Source organism: Thalia democratica, chromosome 8, assembly GCF_965202585.1.
Source record: "Thalia democratica chromosome 8, ktThaDemo2.hap1.1, whole genome shotgun sequence".
Taxonomy (NCBI): Eukaryota; Metazoa; Chordata; class Thaliacea; order Salpida; family Salpidae; genus Thalia; species Thalia democratica.
This window is the reverse complement of record NC_139172.1, coordinates 17,783,528-17,808,691: the sequence shown is the minus strand read 5'-3', so window position 1 is coordinate 17,808,691 and position 25,164 is coordinate 17,783,528. Positions and strand designations below refer to the sequence as shown.

At 25.5% G+C, this 25,164-nt stretch overlaps 1 protein-coding gene across 1 annotated transcript; it reads left to right on the top strand.

The window, feature by feature from the left end:
• Positions 1-3,084: 3,084 nt before the first annotated feature.
• Positions 3,085-19,545, top strand: LOC145842948 (uncharacterized). The gene is made up of 6 exons (XM_082950422.1): positions 3,085-5,259; positions 10,270-10,407; positions 12,649-12,791; positions 13,460-13,623; positions 14,772-14,925; positions 19,389-19,545. Exons 1-6 carry the CDS (start codon positions 3,085-3,087, stop codon positions 19,543-19,545), a joined length of 2,931 nt encoding a protein of 976 aa, XP_082806548.1.
• Positions 19,546-25,164: the final 5,619 nt, after the last annotated feature.

Sequence of the window (25,164 nt, the reverse complement as noted above, 5' to 3'; positions counted from 1 at the left end):
ATGTGAAGTACAGTTAGTGTTTTTTTTTTTTTGTTGTTTTGCTAAAAAATTCAAAATAACATAAACTCTATAAAGACAAGATAATTTATAGAAGTTAAGTTAGGAATTTTAGTTATTTTTACTAATTTAAATATACTACTTCTCATGTACGTTGTAGCAATTTTTATGCATTAATGACATATTTTCTTATTAAAAAATAAAAATTTAACAAACTAGCGCAGCATAATTGATATGCAAGTGTGAATGATGTTTCCCCCAGGCATGGCTTAATAAAATAAAATAAATTAGATAATTATACCCAGCAAAAGACATAATTTAAAGTTTGTATCAATTATGTCTTGAAGTAAAAACAATTATGAGAGCTTAAAAATATCGGTTGTCAAAGATTAATCTTATAAGTGAATAAAGACAAATTATAAATATCGTTAAAAGCTACTAATAAAAAGATAAAACAAATGTGTAAAACAATTTATACATAACTACCATGTAATTGTTCTTTAGGTACAGTTTGTAATAACTTATAATTAATACTAGTAACGAAACAAAAAAAACTACAAAAAATAAATATACTTAAATGTGATATCCTAAACTTAGTAAACGATTTTTAGCAATTTGAAGTTTAATGAAATTTAACAAGTTAATTTAAATGTTTAATTTTTTCATGAACAGCTAAAGATTAAAATAAACTCGACTTAAGTAACTTTTAGAGTTTTTTATCTATCTCTGCTTAAAGCTTACCTATATGGTTTCTTTAAAGTAATAATATGCAAAAATTTCTAACTTACAAAAGTTATCGAAACAACAAATCAATTTACCTTTATAAGTACTAAAACTGATTCTATGATAAAATACCTATTGTATTTTTTACCTTAACTTACACTTTAAGCATAAATTTTTTTTTTAAAGTTGGAGTTTTCTTATTTGCTATTTAAACTTTTTGCTTTATTCTTAATTGTCTTAGTTTTTTTTTGTTAATTTAGATTATAAAAAGTGCTAAAACATTTATTTAATCTAAATTAAATTTTCCAAACTACGACGATGAAACAGACTAAAACTTCTTTATTAACTTATGTAGGTTTTTATTTATTTATTTTTATTTTCCACTAAATTGGTCTTTATGGTTTTTTATTATATAAATAAGTTTTACCATAGAGTAGATTTTAGTAAAAGGAAGTTGCCTTAGTAATTTTATAACAAGATAAATATTAGGAACAAATTTATATCAAGTGAACTTAAAAACAAAATTAAATGAAAATTATAAATAACAAGTCAAAAAAGTTCAAACTAAATCACCGTTTTCTTAGTTTTTGTAGATAACAGACAGATAGATTCTAAATCTAAATAGTTTATTATTTTAGTAATTTTTATGTTATAAGTTAGATCATCAGAACATTTTAGGGTCAAGTAGTATAGAAAAATAGTTATTATAAATTAGATTTAGTCTATAATATTTTTTTTAATAAAAAACAATTTTTATAACATTATAAATTAAGCAAATTTCGTCATAGAACGGATTAAAAAAATTAAAAGGCTCATTCAGTTAGAGTAAAGTTTTTCGTTAACTTACATTTTATTACCTTTGCTATTTAAACGACATTTTGTTATTAAGTTACAATAATTTAAAATACTAGTAATCAAAACTAAACTTTTAAAGTTTCAATATAGTATTTAAAAGTTTTAAGTAACACTGACGGAACTTAACCAGTAGTGAAAACAATGTTTATTTACATAAATTTGTAATACGTAAAATGTTTCCTGCGCACTGTAGGGCGTGAAAATTTATGTCAAAAAGTGAATGTAGTTTCTCAGGAGAGTTCAATGTTTACTCGAAACAAAACTTTGAAAACGAAAACAAATTTCAAGTCACAGTCGACATTTTGGTTTTACATTGTAAAATTTATAAGGTATAAAAGTTTAAAAACAGAATCTTACCAAAAATAACGAATTTTAAATCGGATGAAAAAGAGTAAACAAAGTAATATCACTTGTCTGAAACTATTGCTTAACCGAGAAAATTTTACTAAAAGCAGTCTTCTATTTTTCTAAAACCTATCTAGAAATAATTTGTTACTTTGAAAACTTATCTGTACTGTATAATTGCAGATTTATTTTATTTCTCGAAAAACTAGTGATTCAGTAGTTATATTGTTAGCAGGCGTTTATCTTCTTTGTTAAATTAAAAAAATTATCGAGTTAATATGTTTTTTAAAATAAATATAAACTTAAATTTGAGTTTAAAACAGTATTATAATTAATTTGAATTTTTTAAACTAGTTGTAATAAAAATCAAGTTCTAAATTTAAGTTCCAAGTTTATCTACGTAAAAATAAATTGAGCGAGTAATTTATGATCTAAAATTGAATTTAAACAGATTCTGTGTGTTACATGAAACATATTTTTTTTTGAAACATTAGATTTTTATGCATATATTTAAACTTTCGCAAACTCAGATATAAGGTAGCTATTCGCCTATATACATTTTTCACACATCTGTATTTAAATGTTAGTCGTTTGAATATTGTTTGAAACATATTGATGACCAAACAGACAAAATTCTATTAAAGTTAATGTTTTAATAAATGTGAAGCATTATATTGTAGCATTTTACAAAAACTATTAATATTTATAACAATTGAAATATTTAAAAAACCGAAGTTTAGTGTCATTTTTTTTGTATTGTGATAATTACAAGAAAAATAATAATCGACCTAGTTAAGTTAAATTACTACCTTTTTACAATATATTATTATCATATCAAGTAAGTAAATAGTTTAAGCAGTTTAAGATAATTAAGTCTAGAATTTTAAAGACATCAATAAAAATTTTCTAAATTATATTGTACGCTAATTAATGGGTAAACTACTATTTAGTTACAAACTTATATTTGACCTTTTACAACAAGCTTTTAATAACTTTTTAAGCTTTTTTCAAAAAGCAATAAATGTATAATAACTTGTTAAATATACTTCATGCTTCATAATTTATAGTATACTTTATTTTAAAAGATCATTTCATGCAAAATATACTTTTAAAAGTTTTAAAAATATACAAACAGGATGCGCAAACTGTTAAAAAGCTTTGAACATGTCGAAAATAGAAAACTCCCTGAAAACCAGCAGTGAACCGAGAAAAACAGTTTCCAACAAAACTATTTCGCAAAGAGATTTCAAGTCGCTGCCCGATTTCGGTCCTGCCACGGTGGCAAAGCTTCCTCACTTGTCAGTAGGTGACAGCACTGAGCAGCTGCAAAGCGTCACTGTCGTCAGTAGCTGCTCGACAGTCGGCGACAAAGCAAGAAAAAAGGGAAAAAGGCGGCGAGAAAACGGCAACGCGCGAGATGAACGAAAAAACAGATGCAAAGTCACGAACGACAATTTCGCCGAAACGTTCCGCGATAAAGAGTTAGCTGTTGAATTGCAAACCAGACTTTATTCGTTTAGCAGCACCACCAAGCTTGACAAGGCTAAAACTGATTTGTTTGATACTGAAAAAGGACAGTCAGTTAGCAGTGTAAAGATTAGTCCGAGTTTTGGTAGAAAGAAAACATCGAAGCTTAATAAAAGGCTTAAAAGAAGTCTAAATGATAAAAAGATTGACTTTGAAAGAAATTCAAGAAACAACAAGTACAGAAGTAAAGATAAACTGTATACGAGAAACCGAATCTTTGAAGACATCACTACTGGAATAAAAGTTAGTTTAAGTAGTACTAAGCATAGCAAAGCTAGCATGAACGAATGCTTTTTTGCTGCGAACGGCGGAGCCGTCATCGGACGTCCGAGCCATCGGTACCAGCAAGCTCGCTGTCGAAAAAAATCCCCGGCAAAGTACAGCGGAGATGTCGTCAATCACGGCAACAGCAGCAACAACAATAATTGCGTGACCGGTAGCAAAAAGACGCCTGCGAGCAAAAACGAAGACGCAGCGAATCACAGCGTTATAATGGTGAACGCACCCCCTCACATTCAAATTGGCAAAACTAGCTATAAAAAGTCCGCAAAAAGTAACGGTCGTGATCGAACTACCAGAAAAAATCGTCATCACAAAGAAAGTTCTAATAAAAACCCAAGAAGAGTAATAAAAGAAGTTAGAAATGAAGACATGCAGAAAGGTTATGAAAAGCAGAAGTCCTTAGAAGAAGACAACACGATGTCATCAAACAAGTTTAATTTCAAAAGTGATCGAAAATTAACTTCATCCGACGAAGGCTTTCCTCGATCGTCTCCCAAGCTTAAAAAACCTCATGGTTATTCGCCTGTAAAAGAAAAGAAAAACAAAAAAAAAACTGTGACAAAAGATAAACGTCTCGACAAGATAAATGCATCTACAAATATCGACAAAATAAACAAAGAAACAGCGCGTAAATGGAATGATTACCATAGCGGTGATGTAAAACCTATTGCCGAAAAAAGCCATCCGGTTATCAAAGAAGAAAAGAAAGTAACTAAAAAGAACACGGCGTGGCAGCCGACAAAAGAAAACAACTTCAAAATGACAAAGATCTTCGCCGAGCTAGAAAGCAACGCGAAAAACCGAGCGAAAGCAAGCAAAGCAGATCCGGTTTACTTCACAACTGCGACGCACCAGCCGAAGGAACCCTCGGCTCACAACAAGTGGCTGCAAGTGGGCAGTTACGAGAACAGCTGTCCTTCCGCGTCGACCTCCTCCAGCAACATATCATCGGAAGCGACCTCCCACTCGTCATACCAATCTTACACGTGCGTGACCAATTCCGAGGGCAGCGAATGTTCGGCTACAAACAAAGACTGGAAGCCAAGATTAAAGCAAGCGGCGTTGAGATCCGACTCTGATCAGGAAGACACCGCTCTCAAAAACCAAAAGTACAAGTCTAAATCCTCTAATTTACAGGCAAATAGACGCCTAGCGTCGACGGAAAACAAAAGAATGTCCCGTTTCAACAAAAAGCCAAAGGATGCGCAGAAGGGAATTCATCGGCTCGGCCCGAGGAAGGAGCGGCCGTCTAGGATGAGCGCGAAGGCGGAAGACGAAGAGTGCCATTCGAAGTGGCAGCATCACCAGTTGGTGGTCGTCTCGAGGAAGCCTGGCGATCGAGACGCAGTTGCCGACAGCAATGCGAACGAAGGAAGAAAAATGGTCGTACCTCCGACAAAGTTGGAAAAGAAGAGGTTTGTCGGGAAGAGTCGGAATAGAAACGTTCAAACTAGGAAAGACGGGAGTCGCATGACGATAAGGGATCTTTATTCGCTTCACAACGTCCTATCTGACACACAAAACGGAACGGTAGGTAGTGTTATATTTTTTTTATATTAAATAGAAAAATTTAAACTGTTGGAAAAAATTGTTTAAAAAACTTTAATTAAAGATTAAACTAAGTTTTTTTTAATCTGCAATGTGTGTTCGTTGTAAAAGTTCGTATAAAATCTTGAATTAAGATTAAAATGAAACAATTTTAGGCTCAACAATTTTATGCGGATATTTTATACTTTACTGACATTAAAGTTTAAGCACACCATGAAAACTTGGTAACATTTTATAAATCTTAAAATTGTTTCAAGCTTTACAAGCAACATATGAAAAAAAAAATCGAAACTAAAGTATTAGAGCTGTTTTTAGCATGTATGCAAATATTTGTTTATTTATAAAATGAAAAAGTATGCTTGAATAACTTTATAACCTAACTTTGTTATCAAAAGCTAAGAGAAACAAAACAACTTAAGGTTTCAGTAAATGTATATAAACAAACTAAGAAAAAATATAGTTACTTTTTATTCTGAAGTAGCCTATAATATTAGATTTTTATCATTAGAATACTGAGCCATAAAACTATCAGTAAACCTAATTAACTGTTGTTAGATAACATCAAAATTTGTAACCTTGCCAGTTTAATCTTAACTTAATTTAAAAATTGCTTTTTAAAACATATCGGTATAAATTCATCAAGTGTAAAGTAGTTTGAGTGAACGAAATCATTTGCCTAAATTAAATTATTAAATTGATAAAATCAAGCTGTTATAGATAATCTGCTATAAAAAAAATTCAATAAACGTTCGCTCCCGGCTCTCTAAATGTTCGATACTTTGCCTGTTTTATTAAACGTATTAATATGTGAAGTGCTGGTTTTTAACACTTAGCTAAATTAATTTATTAATTATTCTTTAGCCTTTTCCCTACTGCGCGAAAAACAGTAAGTTGAAAATTTTCTTGTTTGTGTACGTCGCAAAGTTTTGAAGCTTTATATCGTAAAAAAAAGTAATCCTCATAAGAAGTGGGAGACTAATATTTAAATAAATTAAATTCTTATTCTATCGATTGTTCGTTTATATACCTTTCTATTTTAAAGAAAACTATACAGCCTTAGTTGTAATATAGTTTTCTTTAATGAAATTTTGTTTTAATTAAGTAAAAGCAAACTTTAATTGAAATCAGTGTAAGCTTTAAACTTTAAATTTAAATTGTTTTAAAGTATTTATAACTAGCAAAAGGAATATTAAAAACTTCTTAAAAACAAATGAAATCGAAAAAAAATACTTAAAGTTTGCTTAAATAGATTTTTTAGATATTGGAAAATGTTTAATGATTAATTAAACTTGAGATAAATTTGTACTGCATATAATTGTATATACCATTAACTTATAAGTTAAAAACATTAGTTCTTACAAACACTGTCATTATAGGTTAAAATAGACCGATAACACTCACTAAAGTCTATTGTTTACAAACTTATAAATAAAAACGAGTTATTCATTCCTAACTTTTGGACTTACTAACAAGACATTTCAAAACTTTTGTATACAAATAAATATGTAGTCTAGGTTTTTCAATTGTTTACGATTCACAAAAACTACAACTAATCTATAGTAAATTACGTCCAAACATATATAAACGAACAAAAAATTAGTTGTTTCAAACAAGATTTAACTATTTAAAAAGCTTCAGTTTAAACTGAATTTTTAATGACATTTATTGACATTTTCCTAAAGTATACAAGCTTGTTTTGGCAGCACTAAAAGCAATCGAAGCTTTGTCTTTGTTTAATTGAGCCAGCTTCACTTGTACTTCGTCGCTAACCGCTGCAAAATCGATACACAGCGAGCTACGAATTTCACCCCTGAACCCGTGACACGAGAAATCACTTCGAACAGCGGTTTGCGAGCGAGTTAACCTTGCAAGGGCCTGTATGTTTGCAGATATGAAAACTTAGCATAACTCGAATTATCAATTTGTGATGAGTTTTAAAATGTTTAAATGCGTTCTAAATGTATTAGTTGTGATTAAGATATTTTTTACGAAGTTTTTCAAACACAGCGTTGATTCGCGAATTATTTAACTTAAGTGCAATTGTACTCTTTGTTATATAGATGTATAAATTTGTAAAGTTAGAAACTAAGTTTTACGAACAGCATCATCTGTAAGCCTTAAAAAATCATTAACTTCATAACATTAGAATCAATCAAAATTTATATAAACAATAGATTCAAAGATGTTTCGTTTATATAACAAAAGAAAAATCTATGAATCTGTTGACTTTTGTTTTTTAAAAGAGTTGAGAGAGATTTTTTATATATTAAAGAAAAAAATTATTAATGTAATTTGCTAACATATTAAAGTGTTAACACTATTATAAATTTTACAATGTCTTTGTTTTAAAACGTTAAATAACTTACAAAGTTTTTTAAATATAAAACGCTCATCAAAAAGAATAAAACCTTACTTTCGTTTTAAACTATTTGTGTTTTAATGCTCTATAAAAAATTTATGACTTCTCGGAACTTTTTTTCTTCTGAAAAAAACAGTTTTGTCAACGTGTAATTGAACTGTAAAATATTTATACTTTGGAACACGTATGCATTTGGTAATACCAACTTTATCGGTGGTCGCTCGGATAAACATATGTCGTCGATAAATCTAACGAAGGTGTCTAAAAGCGATCAATGGTCCATTGTTTCTGGCAACTACTTTTTATTAGAAATTCCTACGTTTTATTGAAACAAACTAAACTGGGTGTTTGAGATTATTTCCAAGATTGGATTTGTGGCATGGTATAAAATTGTTATGGCAACGGCAGGTGCCTTGTGTTGGTAGGTTACGACAAATATACTATTTTTCGAGTTTAAATAGTACAATGTGAATTGAAAACTGACCGCAAATTTAATAATTGTGGTTAAAATAATGTTATTTTTATTTTAATCCTGACCAACGGAAGCAAAAAATTATTTAAAAAGTTAATATTTAAATATAAGCTGACTCGCTTTTTACGTCAAAAAATTTAAAGTCTTAAAATAGTAGTCATACTAAGAAAGTTACATACTTAGATTGAGATAAATAATACTTAAAACTTAGACTTTTTAAAACAAAATATTTAAACTTTGATACGTACATTTGCTGAATACTTTACTAATAACAACAATAGAATAGCAAAAATGCATCCATAATTTTATTATAAGCGTAAGATCAACATGTTTACTAAGTAGTTAGAAATAAAAAAATAACCTTAGCTTTTTGTCTACTTTAAAATTTAATATATAAGTACACTAACTACATTGCTTTTTAAAATAAACTTTTTAACAAGTTTAAACCAAAATCAAACGCAGTACTTTCGTTTTAATAGCAGCAAGTATAGAAATCTATTTATATAAAGTTAAAAAGTTACTTTTTTGTTTTAATTGCTCAATAATTTTTTTTTCGTCGTTTATCAACGCTATATAAACGCTTTAATATTACTTTTTTTTTATTCAGTATCATAGAAAAAATAAAATTAAAGATGAGAACCTTGTTGTACTTCGTTGTACTTAAGATCACGTGAATCTTAAAAAAAATTGTGCTTTGATATTTAAACTAAAAGTATGAAGTGTTATACTAAAATAACTTTGTTGTTAATTTTATCAGAATGATTTATTGAGGTACAAAAATAGTTTTTTATATAACATTAACATCCTTAAAAACAAGGTAACTGTTTGTCATTTTTTCTGCCATAATTACTGTATAAGGCTGCGATATAATTGTCCTACGTAATGTAAGCGTGTTTACAAGTTAGAGCAATTTGTATAAAAAACTGTTTGAAAGTTGTATGGCTAAAGTTAAAAAACACAATCTAACGTTGTTAGATGAAGGTAGCATTTAATTTAATTTGATAAAATAGGCAACATATAAAAGGAAATGAACATTTTTTCAGCAACAGAAGAAATTCTTTACTGTCAAATAATTTTGCGTATTTTTATGTGAGCTCTCCACTCTTAAAAACAATACTTTGTTTTTTTTTGTTTAAACTTAAACTAAACTTTTTAAATAAGGTTTAACAAACTGTAAAAACAAATATTCATGGAGTATTTTTACTTTTCTATAACGATACCATCTGTTGGAAACTGCTGCAAAAATTACTTTAAGGCCAAGTATTTTTTTATGAAATACATTTAAAAACTTATTTCAATTTATGATATTGCCGCAACAAATAAATATTAAATAAATGAAAAACTTATATGTGTTGATGCTATAAGGAAGACACGAACAAAATAATAGACTTGTCACATCAGTTGAAGCTTCCAATGAATTGCAAAAACGATCTCAAAAAATAATAGGCGTAAACAAGCGACTGCCAATAAAACAAATTGAGAGGAAAAGTGCATGAAAGTTCTGTGTTGAATCTTCTTACTTGAGCCCGCTTGTATATACTTTAAAATCGATAAATTGATGCTCACTGTGAAAACTGCTGTGTGTAGATACAAGCTTTTATTAGATAATTTAAGTTAGGTAGATAAGTAAGTTAGACTGATCAGTAAAACGAGTGTATACAAATCATGATCATAATTACATAAATGAAATTAGTTTATAGTTTACAAAATTTCAGTAAAACAATAGTCATGTATATCTTATCGACCTTAAATGCTAAAAATCTATCAAAACGTTAAAAAAGTTTTTTTTTTAATTTGCAAAAAAAAAACATATAATTTCTCAAACTTATAGTATAGTTTTGCGGTTTGTGCAAAAATAGTTTGAACAAACAAACATTATCAGCCACAAGATTATTTTTAGAAAACAAAAAGATAAATTGCTTTTTGTTCTAAAAAGTTGTAAGAAAAGTTACTTTTAGAAGATATAAACTTTGCGTATCATTTTAGGTAATGTTGAGAAGTGACTTTTATCTATTTTTTAAACTTTTTTACAATGTGCAGTAAAAGTTAAAGCCTTAATTTTTAAAAATGCTTTCAAACACATTAATAGCACTTTTGTTTATTTAATAGCAACACAAACATTTTACACAACATTCTTTCATACTAAAAATTCAAAACGCAGGTTATAGCCGGGTACAGGAGATCGGATGGACTTCGTGTGGCGATCAAACGGATAAGCAAGTGCGCAACATCGAGGTGGGGGTGGCTGGGTGGTAAAGTTGTTCCTCTTGAACTCACTCTCCTGTGCCAAGTAAACGAGGTTTGTAGTTCAGCTGTAGTTAAAGCAAATATAATTTGCTTTAAAAAATAAATGGCTTTTTGTGTTTAGACAAAAAATAGTTTGGTATTTTACTGTTTGTGTTAAACAACTTCAATACAATAATAATAGTTTAGTTTAACAATACAAGAGTTTGAAAACTCAATGTTTATTATTGTAATTTTGTTGTATATAAGTATTTTATTGAAGATTGATTTTTTTTTTGTTAGTACTTTCTAACTCAATCAGTTAAAAACTAATTTTATATCAAAAATATCAAACACATTATAAAAATATTTTAGTAAAAATTACTTATTTTATTCAATACAAGTTAACTAAACTTAAAACAATAATTTTCTTTCTTATTACCAATCTGTAAGCTTTCAATCAACAACTTAATTAATCATAAATTAAATGTTTTTTTTTGTAAAAGCGTATTTAGAAATAGTAAAAAACATTATTGGTTTGAAAACTCTGTGTGACTTTAAAGTTTTTGAAACATCAGTTTACGCCAGCAGTATCTGCAGCTAGAGGCTATATAAACAATTGCTGTAATTTTAACGATAAGAATTCTCTGATTACATCAAAAAATTCAAAGCAATAATAAAAATACTACTTTTTTCTCAATAATATTTGAAGTTTTTGCTTTATTGGATGACTTTTGCTGCTTTGAAACTTTGCTTTTGTATATTTTTTTCTGTTCAAACTGGTTAGTTATGACAACATTAACTTTTTTTAAGACTTAAAACTACGTTTATTATTTAATCAAACAAAAGCATATTTTACTTATTTTATACAAGTTTAACTTTTGTGAAGTTACATAAAAAAATTGCTTTCAGCTAATATACTTTTTCTAATTTTAAACAAAAATTTTTAACTAAAAATAAAGTGAAACTTAGCGTATAGTAAAAAAAAATTAAACAAAAAAAAAGTCCTAAAACAAAACAATACTGAGATTTAAACAAAAAGTTCAATTCAAGGTCGTGTTTTTATTTTTATTTTGAGGTTTAGTTGCACAAAGATGTTCAAATTGATCTTTTATCCGCAAATTAAGTTTACCTCAAACAAGAGCTGGGTAATTTCTTACTTCTGCTGTGCAAAAATATAAGCCACTTACGAACAAACAAAAACGAAACTTAACTTTAATGACTTTAAAAGTTTGTTTACATAAAAAATGTTACACAATTCTAAAAACTAAATAAAAATTAATTTTTGTCTGAATCACTTAAATATCACTTTTTTTATAAAAAATATGTAGAGGTGTTTTAGAAAAAAAACTAATATAACTTCTGCATAATAAGACGATTTTAAATGTAATTTTTTTCTTTTCAGTTATAATTAAGTTATAATTTAAAAGCACGCGTGTAAGAATATTTCGAAATCTTTGTTAACTTGCATTAACTTCTTAAGTAGACAGTTTTATTACTAGAAGATAATTTAAATTTCAAAACCTCAAAGTTAATCACTCTAAGCTATTTCATAAATTAGTAAAAAATAAGTTCATAAGAATTAGAACAAAGTTTTTGAATATAATGGCAAACTTTGTGAGGTTAAACTCGTTTAAATGAAAACATTGTCAATTAATACGCAATTACGTTCAATCCTAGCCTAAAGGGTCGTTACCGTGTTATTTTTGTTTATTTAAATTTTCATCAAACATAAGCTTTGTGAAATGCAGCTTATCTACTTTTTACTATAACTATACAATACTTTTCTCGATTTTTTTAATTTACTAGTTAAGTAAGTATAATTTTGAGTTTATAAGTTTTATACCAGCCGAATTACGAAAGCGCTTGCTGCTACTTGAGCAAAAAAGTAGTACACTAAAATTACTAAAACAATAAATTTTAAGTTATTTACTTGTAGTTTGTGATAGTTTATTTTATCTAAAAGTTGTCGTACTAAGTAGGCTAAAAACTCCTAAAAGTGTTACACCATTGTTGTTACACTATACCAAAAAACTTGTCAGATTATCAAGAGTGTTTTTAAAACTATCTTAATTTAACAAAAAACGTTTTTTATAACAAAAAGCACAAAAAAAACTATAATTAGCTATAAATGTACTAAAAGTGTTTAAACACAACGAAATTTTTGTGAATTTGAACTCTATTAAACTTCAAAATGCGATCTTAACAAGATTTACTTATTTAATCATTTTGATGTTGTTTGGCTCTTTTTTTTAACCAGCTAATTCTCTTCAGGTGATTTTTATTCTTATTGATAAACATCAACAATATTATTAAGGTGAGAGGCAGCGGAGTGGTGGAAGTGCTGGAGTGGCACGAAACTACTGAAGCGTTTCTTATCGTCATGGTGCGACCGCATCCGGCTGTTGATTTGTACGATTACGTCAGCAAGCACAGAAGATTGAAAGAAAACCTGGCCAGGTGCTGCTACAAATTTTGTCATTTATTGTACGATTAGTGATTGTTTTAAAGAAGATTTTTTAAAGAAGATTTTTTAAAGAAGATTTTTTCAAAGAAGATTTTTTTTATCAAATTGTAACTTTGTTTTTTAAGTAGATTAAAACAATATTTACAAATCGCATAAAAAGTTTTATTTTCAAAGTTTTTTATTAAGTCTTCTTTTAAAAGCCTTAAAATTTGTAGTAAAAATGTAGTACAAACAGGTAAGGTAAATAATTTATAAGCTGAAATTATTGTTCTGAAACAAATAAAAAGTAAAGAACAGAAACTCATTTTTATAACATTTAAACAATGAATATAAGTCGCAGTTCTTCAGCACGACTATTTTCTAAGAACAAAACAAACTGTATTGACCGCACCTATATTGTTTCACTTAAATTATTTTCTTATTTCTTTGTTGCTACAAATAATTGCACTAAAAAGATTCAATTGGATGCAAACTTTTAAAGTAATTTATAAACATTTATTTTTATATTATTTTTATTTATTTATAAATTAACAGTGAAGGTTCAATTGTTTTACTCGTAATAAGTTATGTATATTTTACTTACTTTCTTTTATTAACAATTATTTAAATGAAAATGTTAAATAAACGAAAGCCTTAAACATTATTGTAAAAAAAAATATAGGCACATAGGGAGACAGATGATGATAGCGCTTCAACATTGTAAGTCCAGTGGAGTCTTGCACAGAGATGTAAAGCTGGAGAACATGCTCTTCAATCCTGAAACTCATGAGGTAACACTGATTGACTTCGGATGTGGTGATTACGTCAGAAGCCACTCATACAAAGGTTTATGCTTGTGTTGATAAGCTTTTTAAAATTGAAAAATAAACTAAAATTTTGTTAACAAAAATTTTAAGATAGATTAACTATGTGCAAACATAAATAATTTTTAAATTGTATTTTTTTTTAAGTTTTAATATGAGATAGAAAATTCAAATGTATTTATAACATTTATATAATTAAGTAGTGCATCAATTAAAAAAAAAAATTGATAATGATCTTATAAAAAATTAACGTAAAACTATAAAACAATACCTAGTTTGGAAAGGATCATAAAATTTATATTAAATACCTTTATGAATTCAAAGTTGTAGAAGGTTGTTACTAAAAAGTTAACAAAGTTAATATTCTTTCAATAATTCAAAAAAAAAAGTTTTTTTGTTTCTATTATTAAATTTTTATTACTTTACAGTAAAATTTAAAAGCAATTTACATTTTAGAAAATAAAAAAAATTGAGAAATTAACTTGCATAATGTGGTTAACTATATAGTTAATTTTCAAAGTTTTTCAGCATTTGGGTTAAGTTATAAATTTCTTAGTAAAATTCAAAGAGCAACATTTTATTTAAGTGTTGGACATATCAGTAAATTAAAGACTAAAACAAGCATTATTTATAAGAAAGCTGACGACAAAAACTATAAAAGTAAAAAAATTCTTTAAGATTTTTCGAAGTTACGTCAAGGATGATGTCATAACTTAAGCAACATGAAAGTAATGTCGCGAAAACTTTTTACGCTGTTTCCTCGTTTTTACATAAAGCCTTCAACTTGTGACAGTGTTATATTTAGATTTAGTTTAGCTTGGCACTTTTACAAAACAAGTTTGTTGAAGCTTACACCAAAATGTCTACGATTTTTTAAAGAATGAAAAATGTGGTTTTTAGATGAAAACAACAAATTCTGTTTGTACTTTTTATCACTGAACTGTCTTTCAATCAAAAACATTATAAGAAATATTTTCTATTAGTTGTTTACTTTCCTGAAGTAATACCAAGGTTTAATAATATCCTGTAAGTTTATTAAAATTAGAAAAAAATACTTCATACGTTTTTGAATTTCTTTCATATAAGTTTAGATTTTTTATAACGTTCTCTAGCTTATGTGTTTTAATATTCTGTTAAATATTCAATTTTAATTAATTTATTTTAATACAGAATTTGCGGGAACACCGGAGTACTACCCGCCGGAATGGTTCGTCAAGAAGAGTTACGACGGAGACCAGTTGACTGTGTGGAGCGTCGGTATTTTACTCTACTCGGTCATCTGTGGTCACCTTCCTTTCAGAAGCCCTAAGGATATCACTGAAAAGTAAGTCGCTTTGTGACAAAACGCTATACAGAGTTTTGAATTAAGTTTTCTTTTAACTTTTTACTAAAGTTGTAGTAGTAGAAATAGCTTCTTTGTATTCTTTGTTCCTACTTTTGTTACATTTAGGTCTGTTTTTAAAAGAAAAGCCACTACACAAAAAAACTTTTTGTATAGTTCTATTGCTTAATACGCATTAAACTCACATGTTAAAGTTTTGACAGAAAAATTAAAAAAAAAGTCTTACTGATATCTTACTTGCTGTACTAATATTGAACTTTAGAAAAGAGAAGTTATATGCTACTTATTGGTCATCTATCATTAAAAAAACATTTTTCAACTCATCGATCTTGTCTTTTAAATACCTTTAAAAACTTTTAATGACATTTATAAATAACTAAGTAGGTATGAAGTGTGTCTGAAATTATTTTTTAAACCTTTAAGATTTTAGTTATAATACATAAGTATACATTTAATATACACTGTGTTATTTTTTTTACTATTTTTTAGACTAAATTAAGTTAGAACTTTTTTGTCTCGTGGTTAATAAATAAATAAATAACAACCCTATGTTTTTTTAATTCCTTAAGTGTTAGCTCACTACCATGAAGAAGAAATCATATTTAAAATGTGTGTTGTGTAAAATAACTAGATTTATTTTAATTAGAAGTTTAGTAGTTAACCTTAAGTTTATTATGCTTTTTCTGTTTATAAACTTGAAACTAATAAAGTTACTATAATTTAAAACTTGTAGATTTTTTGTTTTCAATACTGTAAAACGAAATAAAAAAACAAACTCTGGTGGTATGATACTACAAATTTAATGAAAACGTTTGTTTTTTTAATTATACAACAAAGTTTTAGTTGAGTTGAGTTACAAACAAAGTGATTTTTTGAACTACTGTTTAGTTGAATTGACTTAACTATCAGTTTTAATGCTGAATACTTGTTTAAACTTTTCTTATACATATCAATAATTTAGTTTTTAGATACCATACTATATTTGTAACATAATATTAAAGTAGGTTAAATTACTCAAACTTCCGGAAAAAGAACCTTTTGTATGTAACATAATATTTAAATATTTAAGTAGAAATGTTAACTCTATAACAACATTAATTTAAATTTTTAGACTGTTATCCTTTTTTTGCCTTTTTTTCTTGTATTTATTGGCCTTAAGAGTCGTAAAAGTTCTAAAAAATTAAACAGCTTTTTTTATTAAAAAAGAAATATTTTTCTAACATAATAGAATTTTTGAAACATAATTAATAAAAGTATAATACTTTCATTTTATTCATTTATACAAAGTATTGTAGAACTTCAATATATCCAGTACTATTTTAAAATTTATTTAGGTAGTTTTTCATGTAAGAACTAGTTTCATACTTTTGATTTTAAATTTTTGTTCTTTTTAAACCAACCGCTTGAATAAAAAATAAAAATATATATTTAGTAAAATTTAATATATAAATCGTTTTATACTTTTCTTTTCGTCTTTAGTTGGCGTAAAAATATTTTAAATAAAGCAACTATGAAAAGAGAACTTCATTAGATTTGTATTAATAAATTTGATTTAATGTTCCGTTGATTTATTATTATTATTTTGTTTATTTTGCAATGTTAGACTCAGGCATCAAAACCTGAGCCACTTAAATAAGACACATAATGTGAAATATAAAAATAAATAAAATACATTTATTCTCCACAAATAAATAAACATAAACAAAACATTGAACAAAGTTAGAATTATAAAAAACTCATTAGTAAGTTTAAACTTTTTTGTTGATTTAAAAGGCGATAACTTAGTACATACAAACACATTTGTACAAAACTAATAAAAGTAAATTGATAGTCTGTTAGGGGGAGGCGTAGGGAAATAAAACTAATTAATATTACTAATAGAAAAATTAAGAAATCACTATTTAGTTTAGATGGGATAAAAGCTATAAAAAATTTATTTATTTATTTTCTTTATTATTTTCGTGGAAAGTTACTGAATTTTATTGACATTTATACTGTTTAAATCAATTCTTTTTAGTTTTAAGCAAAAATGTTCCACCCTCTTACACGATACTACATCCTGTGGTAATATGTTAGTATTTTTTTTTATTGATGGCTATGGATAATTGTCTTTTTAGTAACATATAAAAGCGATTCCTTGTTCTTAAAAAAATAACTTATAGGCAACGTTGGTAACAAATAAATATATCTTTTTCGTAGTGTACGTTATATATTGTTTTAATGTGCATCAAATTTTGTTTTAACTTTAAAAAAAAAAATATAATTATAAGTCGAAGATTTATAGATTAAGGAGGAGGTATTTGGTTTGTATGTTTTTTCTCAAACAATCTGTTTTTTTGTTTTTCTTTTAATATTTATCACTATTAAAACGCAACTATGCATAAGCAAAGGTTTAATAATACAATTAAATAAAATTTATATTAAGTAATATAGCAATTAAATGTATAAAAAAACTGATAAAATAACTTTTTAGGGTTCTATCTTATGGATTTAATTTTTTTTATTTTTACAACCAATTAGTTTAAGTTTTTTTGGAAGTATATAATTGTCTGTGAAAAGACAAAACGTTTTTCGTAAAGGTTTTCTTTTAACAATTTTCAAGCTGTAATTGTCCAAAATCATTAACTAAAACATGTTGTAGAATGTAATAGTTTATACTTGTTAATGATCCTACAATTGAACTGTTTTAAAGCAACTACTTAAACTATGTTTTGATTTATACAAAAAAAAAATCATCAACTTATAAACTCAAGATTTATAAACTCTTCGATTCTTATTTTCTAAAAACAGTTTGATACTTATTTTTTCTCACTTTAGGTTTATGATATAAAACTAAACTATGTACAGAAAAGTTATTAAGAAAAACAAATGAAACGTTTTAAGTACAACTTTAAAAGTATAGTTATACTTTTACTAAACATTTAAAATAACCTTTTAAAATTATTATATTAATCTTATATGGAAAAAACTTATAAATTTGATTAAAATTTAAAATATATTATCATTAAACTTAAGACCTTCAAAGAAAAAAAAGATTAACAAAATTAATAATGTAATTTATATATATAAATTAAAGTTTGCGCGCCCATACTTCACTAAAGGTCAATACAAATAAAAAAGTTCAGTTGATTATATACCAGCTTTAACAACTAAAGTTCTAGTGGAACTAATTTGATTTCAACAATATTTCAGTAGTTTTTATACTTTAGACTACTATTTAATAATAATTAAATGTTTATAATCGATATTTTGTTGTATATTTTTTCATTTAAACAGTAGCAAAATAAAATGCATCATGAGTTGTAGTAAATATACTAAACATTCATCAAAAATTCATTGACTTGTCTTAAAGTTGTTTACTAAATCTATTCATAAATCTTTTATACATTTAGTATAACAAACATTTTTTGCAATTACGTTGCTAGTTACTTTTAGGAAACCTAATTTTTTTTACAGTTTTTTCATAGTTATAGTTTGACTTATTTTAAAACTTTGTCTTTTTAAGCTTTTTGATTTAAAGATCCTAAACAGTTTAACTTGATTTCACTTCTTCCACTTACATTAGTTTTAGTACATATAATAAAACTTTGTGTAAAAAAACGTCAATGCTTGTAAATTATCAATTAATGTCACGAAGCAGAATTTCCCAAGTAAACTTTTGTAAACATAATTAATGAAGTACATACTTATTCAGTTCATGCTTTGATTACTAAACATTTAAGAAAAGGGATGTATAAGTACAACTAATAAAGATTGTTATTGTACATAAACGTTACCAATAATTAGCTTTTTCGACGTAAAAAGGGTTCTATCGTTTAAATACAATACTCATTTTAACGTATGGGAAAAACCTTTTAGCCTGGGGTAACGTAGTGACATTGGCTGTAATTACTCAAAACAATTTATGGTTAACGTTGTTTTCTTGCAGTTTGTTTTATTTGGTGGTTTGTTTGTAATGCTTTTCAGTTTAATACTGGCGTCATGTTTTTTTCTATGGTTTAAACATTGATTCAACTACTTTTAAAAACTATCATAAACCAGTAAAATACAACCGAAAACCTATTTTAAATTTATACTAAAAAAAATTTGTAGTTTTAATCGTACAATAAAAACTAGCTACTTTTAAATTAAAACGGTTTTTTTAATATAGCTATGTTTCCCAACTAAAACATAAAAAAATATTAAAAAGTTGTATTATAATTTTCTTAAACGTGCTTTGAAATTTTTAAAGTGAAATTTTGAAGTGTATTATTTTTAGATTGTTTTTTTAACTATTTTATTGGTTCAACTTATTGGCTTTGTTAAGTTTCTTGATAAATTTATTTAAATATTTATAAACAGCGACATTTATTTTTTCTTTAAACATTTAGTTTTAAATTATGGAGTGATATAGTTTAAAAATAAGATTCTTTCCTTTTTCTTAAAACTTTTTTTTTTCATAACAGGGAAATAACCAAGTACCCCTCAGATGTTAGCGAACATGCGAAAGATCTTCTTTCTCGAATGCTGCGAAAAAACCCTAAAGATAGATTGAAATTCAAACAGATACTTAATCATATCTGGTTTTCCGGGGGATCATACAAAAACGAAGACTTGAGGTGAACGGTTAATAACTTTTGATAGTTGTTCAAGTTTACAAACAAAAAGAAGAAAAAAAGTTTCAACTGTTTAGATATTAGTATACTTTTGTTATAAAATAGACGTTATTTTTTCTGACTTCGTCATCTACTAAACTACCTAAAAATTTTTCAAAATTTTAAAGTAATTTATTAGAAAAATATATTAAACTTTTTTACAAGCAAAAACTTATAACTAACTAAAAAAAATTAATAATTTTTACTGCGAGGCTTTGAAAAAGCATTTGAATTATGATAATAATTAACTTTTGCTAGACATAAAGTAACTATAGCTTTGATATATTTTCTTTTAAAGTGTTAAAGAAATATCTTTCAAATTTCTTTTTGTTCTCAATTCTTTATTTTTTGTGCCTTTGTACCTTAATTAACAATTGTTGTATTGATTGTCTTGAACACTCTGTAGAAAAAATTAGAAAAGCTTACAAAAAATAGTTTTTTACTATAAATTTCTGAACTAAATACAATATAAACTTTACTTAAGAACTAAAATTTAAGTAAAAAGATAAACTTTTATGGTTTAGACTATAAATAATTATATTATATAATCAGTTTATTAGAAAAATAAAATAAAACATAGAGTACTTATATTTTAAGATAATTATAAAAACTATAACATTTCAGTCTATCAATTTTTTTCGATGTAGTAATGATGTAGTATTACCAGTTAAAATCAATTGAATCAGGATGTATGCTAAACTATCGATAACTAAGAGAATTTATAAAATATAACATTTTGTGTTTTCTTTTAAGCCGTTTTCTAAATACACATATGTTAATGCTACTAGTAATACTAATTTTTGTATTATGTAAAACCTCATTAGTTACAGACTGAACTAAATTGTACCATTAGTTTTATAAAATTAACTTAAAAATAACATGTTTTTACAAAAATATACGTTTTAATTTTTGTAGCTGTGCTTATTTACTTAACTTGAGTTACAGTTTATTATTCAAAAATACTGTAGTATTAAAGCTTATTAAGTGGTACAAATAATCCTTAGGCTTAAAATTATTTGTTTTATACTTACGAATCTTAATAACTATAAACTGTTTCAACTTCATTTATTTGATGCTAAAAATTTAATGCACATTATACTTTATTATTATCTAAAATAACTATTGTTCTTTTAGAACTAGACTGATAAATTGTATAATATTAGTTCCAAAAATTTTTCATTTATGTATTTCATTTAAAAAAAAGGTTTATGACTTTTTAAAATGATTTTCAATCAAATTATCATTTGTGTTGTGTTTTACTAAATACAAGTTAACCAAATGTTTAACTGTTATTTTGAACATCAATAAAAATGCAGTTTTTCAAATATGTTTTTTAAGATAATTACAGTAAAATGTAACAACATATGAAGTAGTTACAGTCGAACCTAGTAAAATTTTTAGACAGTAGAATATTACCAAAATACATTTTCACTCATCAATGGTGTATCACTTAGTTTGTTTGTAACAGTCTTAAGCTTTGAAATTTTTCGTACTTACATTGTTTTATTTAACTCAACGTTTTTTTATTGTAATAGTGTTGTGTTTGAACTTTGAATTGATTTTATAATTTCCTTACATTGCTTAAATAAAAAAATTAATGCTTTTTAGTGAATTCGCAGCAAAAAAGCATTTTTGTTGTTATGTATTATGTCGGTAAAGCTTTGTATTTAGTTTGGTTACAAATATACCTAAAATACAAACTCAAAAACAGCATTGTTTAACAAAAAATTATTAATCTTCAAACTTTCTTTTTTTAAAAAAGTACTATGTTTTTTTCATGAAGTTAAAAAAAAGTTTTATTAATTAGTTTTTTACGCATAAAGTCGATAAAATAAGTATAATAAGTTGTATTTACTTACTTTTAGTTCCTTTTTTTTACTTACGTATCATTTAGTTTAGAAATACTTTTTCATTAGTTTCGTTGAAAATATTCAATTTAAAACACAGTACCTTAAATCATTCCTTATAAACTTTTTTATTGTTAGTTGGTATATATTTTTGTTACATTTTTCGTATCATTAACTTGCATTTTTTCTTATGTAATAAATAAATAAACCAGCTAGATGCAGTTTTGTTTACGTAAAAGTTTTATAATTTTAAATAATAGTTAAGTGTCTAAATAAAACTATTTTTTTCTGAATTATATACCAATAAATAGATTTTAAATAAAACATTAACGTTTAGAACTTTGATTAGCACTTCAACTTACTTAGTTTATGCTAAAATCATTTCAAAACTTAAGAGATAGTTTCTGACAGCTTACGACTAGTTTTTAAATTAGCTCATATTTTTTAAAAGCCAATTTAAAATGTGGCATACTATGTTAGAAATACTTTTGAAGTTGTCTTCCTTACAAATATTAATAGTTAATATACATCTCAGAAATACCAATTTATTCATTAATCTTTTCATGTTTCAGTAAGGTTAATTTTTGATTTAAACTTATTAAAAGTGATATTAGTTGTCAAAACATATGTTTATTTTATGATTTTTAAACACGACTAGACATAAATTATAAGTTTTATTTCAGTATTTATTGAGAACATTTTAATCTAAGTAAATATCTAAAAAAATAACTAATTTTGTTACTTTTCATTAGTTTTTAAAGATTATTCATCTATTGATTGATAATAATAAATAACTGCTCTTAAATTAAACAGTAAAAAAAATCAAAGTTAATTTTACTCAAATTGAGACAAATTGCAAAATTTGCTGGCTATAAAAATTTTCAAGCACTTCGTTTTATTGAAAATCTAATATTTAAAATAAATTTTAGTCTTATCTATGTCATCATTTTTTTCAAAGGTAAGTAATACTTAAAGTTTTTGTAAATTAAATACACGTCGTTATTTAAATATTAAACTCTATTTTAGTTGAAAAATTAAAACTTAAAAGAAAGTACAAAGTTTAATAAAATGCTCGATTAAATTTGATAAGGATCTTTAAATACTTACATACATAAATGCAATTAGACTTTTTATCTAAATAAACTCATTATTTCAAAAAAAAAACATCATTTGATAAAGCCTAAGAATCATCTTAATATTAAGATTTTTTTTTGTTCAAGGACTCCATTTTAATTTAAATATACAAACGTTCAACAATAATACTTTAGTATTAACTTGATGACTGTAAAAATTAATTTTATGGCTCCCGATGCGAGTTTTCGGTAATTTTAGATAAGTTTCTTTCTAAAATGATAAGAGATCGGAATATATTGATTATTGGAAAAGATAGATCATCTGTGAAATACCATATGTCAACTAAAGCAATACCAATACTTCACTTTTCAATTTTACTCTATCGTTGATTTATAACTTTACTTATTACTTTTGTGACTTTAAAGTAATAAAAATGATTTATTTTGTAAAAACAAAATTTAAAAGCAAAATTATTTTTCAATAGTTTTACTTTATTGGTTTCAAACTTAATGTTTGTTTTTCTAATGAATTTTTTTTTTTAAATAAATGCTTAACCTTTTTTTTTCAATCTAATAATAAGTGAGAATCGGTAACTTAAAGTATTTGTACTATCATTTTATAATGTTTTTTGCAATAAACTTATTTAAAAGCTTATTAAACAAACTCAAAATTTATTAACATACTTAGATTTTATTTTATCTACAAATACATATATATATTATGTATATATATATATACATACGTAAACTTAGTACACAATAACAAAACTTTATTCTGAAATGCAATCTAGTTGTTTACTACGGGTCATCAGAATTTTTTTTATTTAGATTTCAAAAAAGGTTATTTTTAAGTAATAATTTTATAATTGGCATTTACGAAAATTAGAGAGTCTCATTTATCATCCACGGACTTCAAAAATAAAGTATATTATAAACATATATACCTGTATGTATATATTTATTTATACTTAGAGTTTTATTCATATTTTATAATAACTACGTTTCAAATAAGTTTTAGAACAAAATACATTATAAACACTTTAACATTTTACTACATTTCTTAATGCATGGCTTTTAACTTTTAAAGCAAGATAATTTTACTTTCAGAATCGAAGAAAATTCATAAAATGCAGATACTCTCTTTTTTTAAGCTAGTGACTTAATAACTGTTATTGATTAATAGCTGCTAAGTTCTTAATATTGAATACTATTCACTAAAACTTTGCTGCAAGGTAGATATTATACAAAAGATTAAGCTTACTATAGCGATAAGAAATGTACTTTATTTAGTCTCTCTAAAAATTATAAAAACTTTATTTAAGTTAGAGTACAATAGAACAAACAAAAGAATTTATAAAAGATTAAACAAAAAAAACTACTCGTTAAAAACAACTAACGAACATAATTGACAAACGCTTAGAGTTTTAAGACAAGCAAGTTTCAAAAAAATAAGTAACATTTTTGAAATTTGAAACAGCATAAACTTTTTTTAAACATTATATAGTAAAAACTAAACTTGAAATATTAGACATTTTTTTGAATTTATTGTTTAAAAAAACTAATATAGCTCTATAAAAATAAAAAATAAAAACAATTCGACACTATACATTTAATAAATTTTAAGTTATAAATACAGAATAAACTATAACCTATTTTAAAGGTTTTTTTTATTAATTTTTTTACAATTTTATAACTTTACTTAACTATTTAAGTTAAAATACCCCAAAAGAAAATATTTAGTTCAGTAAAAAATGTACGTAATTATTTTTGAATAAAAAAAGCTTATTGTAAAATAAAACTATGCATTATTTTTTATAATGAGCTGTTATTTAAAGGTATGATATTAATTCAAGGTTTCACTGTCTTCAAAAAAAATATTTTTAAAATAGTTAAAATAGTTTATAATATCAACATAAAGCTTGCTTAACTTCAAAAAAAAAAGTTTATCTAATTCAAACAAGCCATTTAAACAACGGTTTATTATTTACAGTTATTGAAAACTTATAACAAAATTGGTCAGATAAAAAATTTAAATTGTAAATTGCTTCTAATAGACTAATTTACGCTAAACAAATCAGATAAAATATTTGAAGCTGTTTAGAACATTTAACAGCCTATTTGTGTTTTATTTTACGAGAATTTATCATTTTGAAATCTATGCGAACTTAAATGGAACAACTTATTTTAAACTATTTAAAAGCTCTAAACTCAATTCGTACTATGTTTTTTATCTGAAGTTTCTTAATAAAAGTAGGTAAAAGATAATTTAGTAAGAAGAAGTATGTATTAGTTTCTATAAAACTTTTGTAACGCTCTTTTTACTTTCTCGAACATAGTGCTACGGGTTATAAACTAATTAAAAATGACCTTTATATACTATTTTTTTATTTCGATAATTAAATTTTGGTTTCTTATTTCTTTTAATAGTTTAAACCTGTTTAAAAAAAAACTTATCAGAAAGTTATAAATGAAACTATACCTAAAAACATAAAAAAATTATAGTGGACAATAAAGTACGCTATATTTTTCATAAAATTGCTTTGAACATAAACTAAACCTTATAAGACACTATACAGTAAATATTTAATTTAATGATGAAGTTTTATGAACTTGAAATAATTTAAAAACTATTTTTTTTAATAATCTTTATAGCTGTCAAAAAATAAT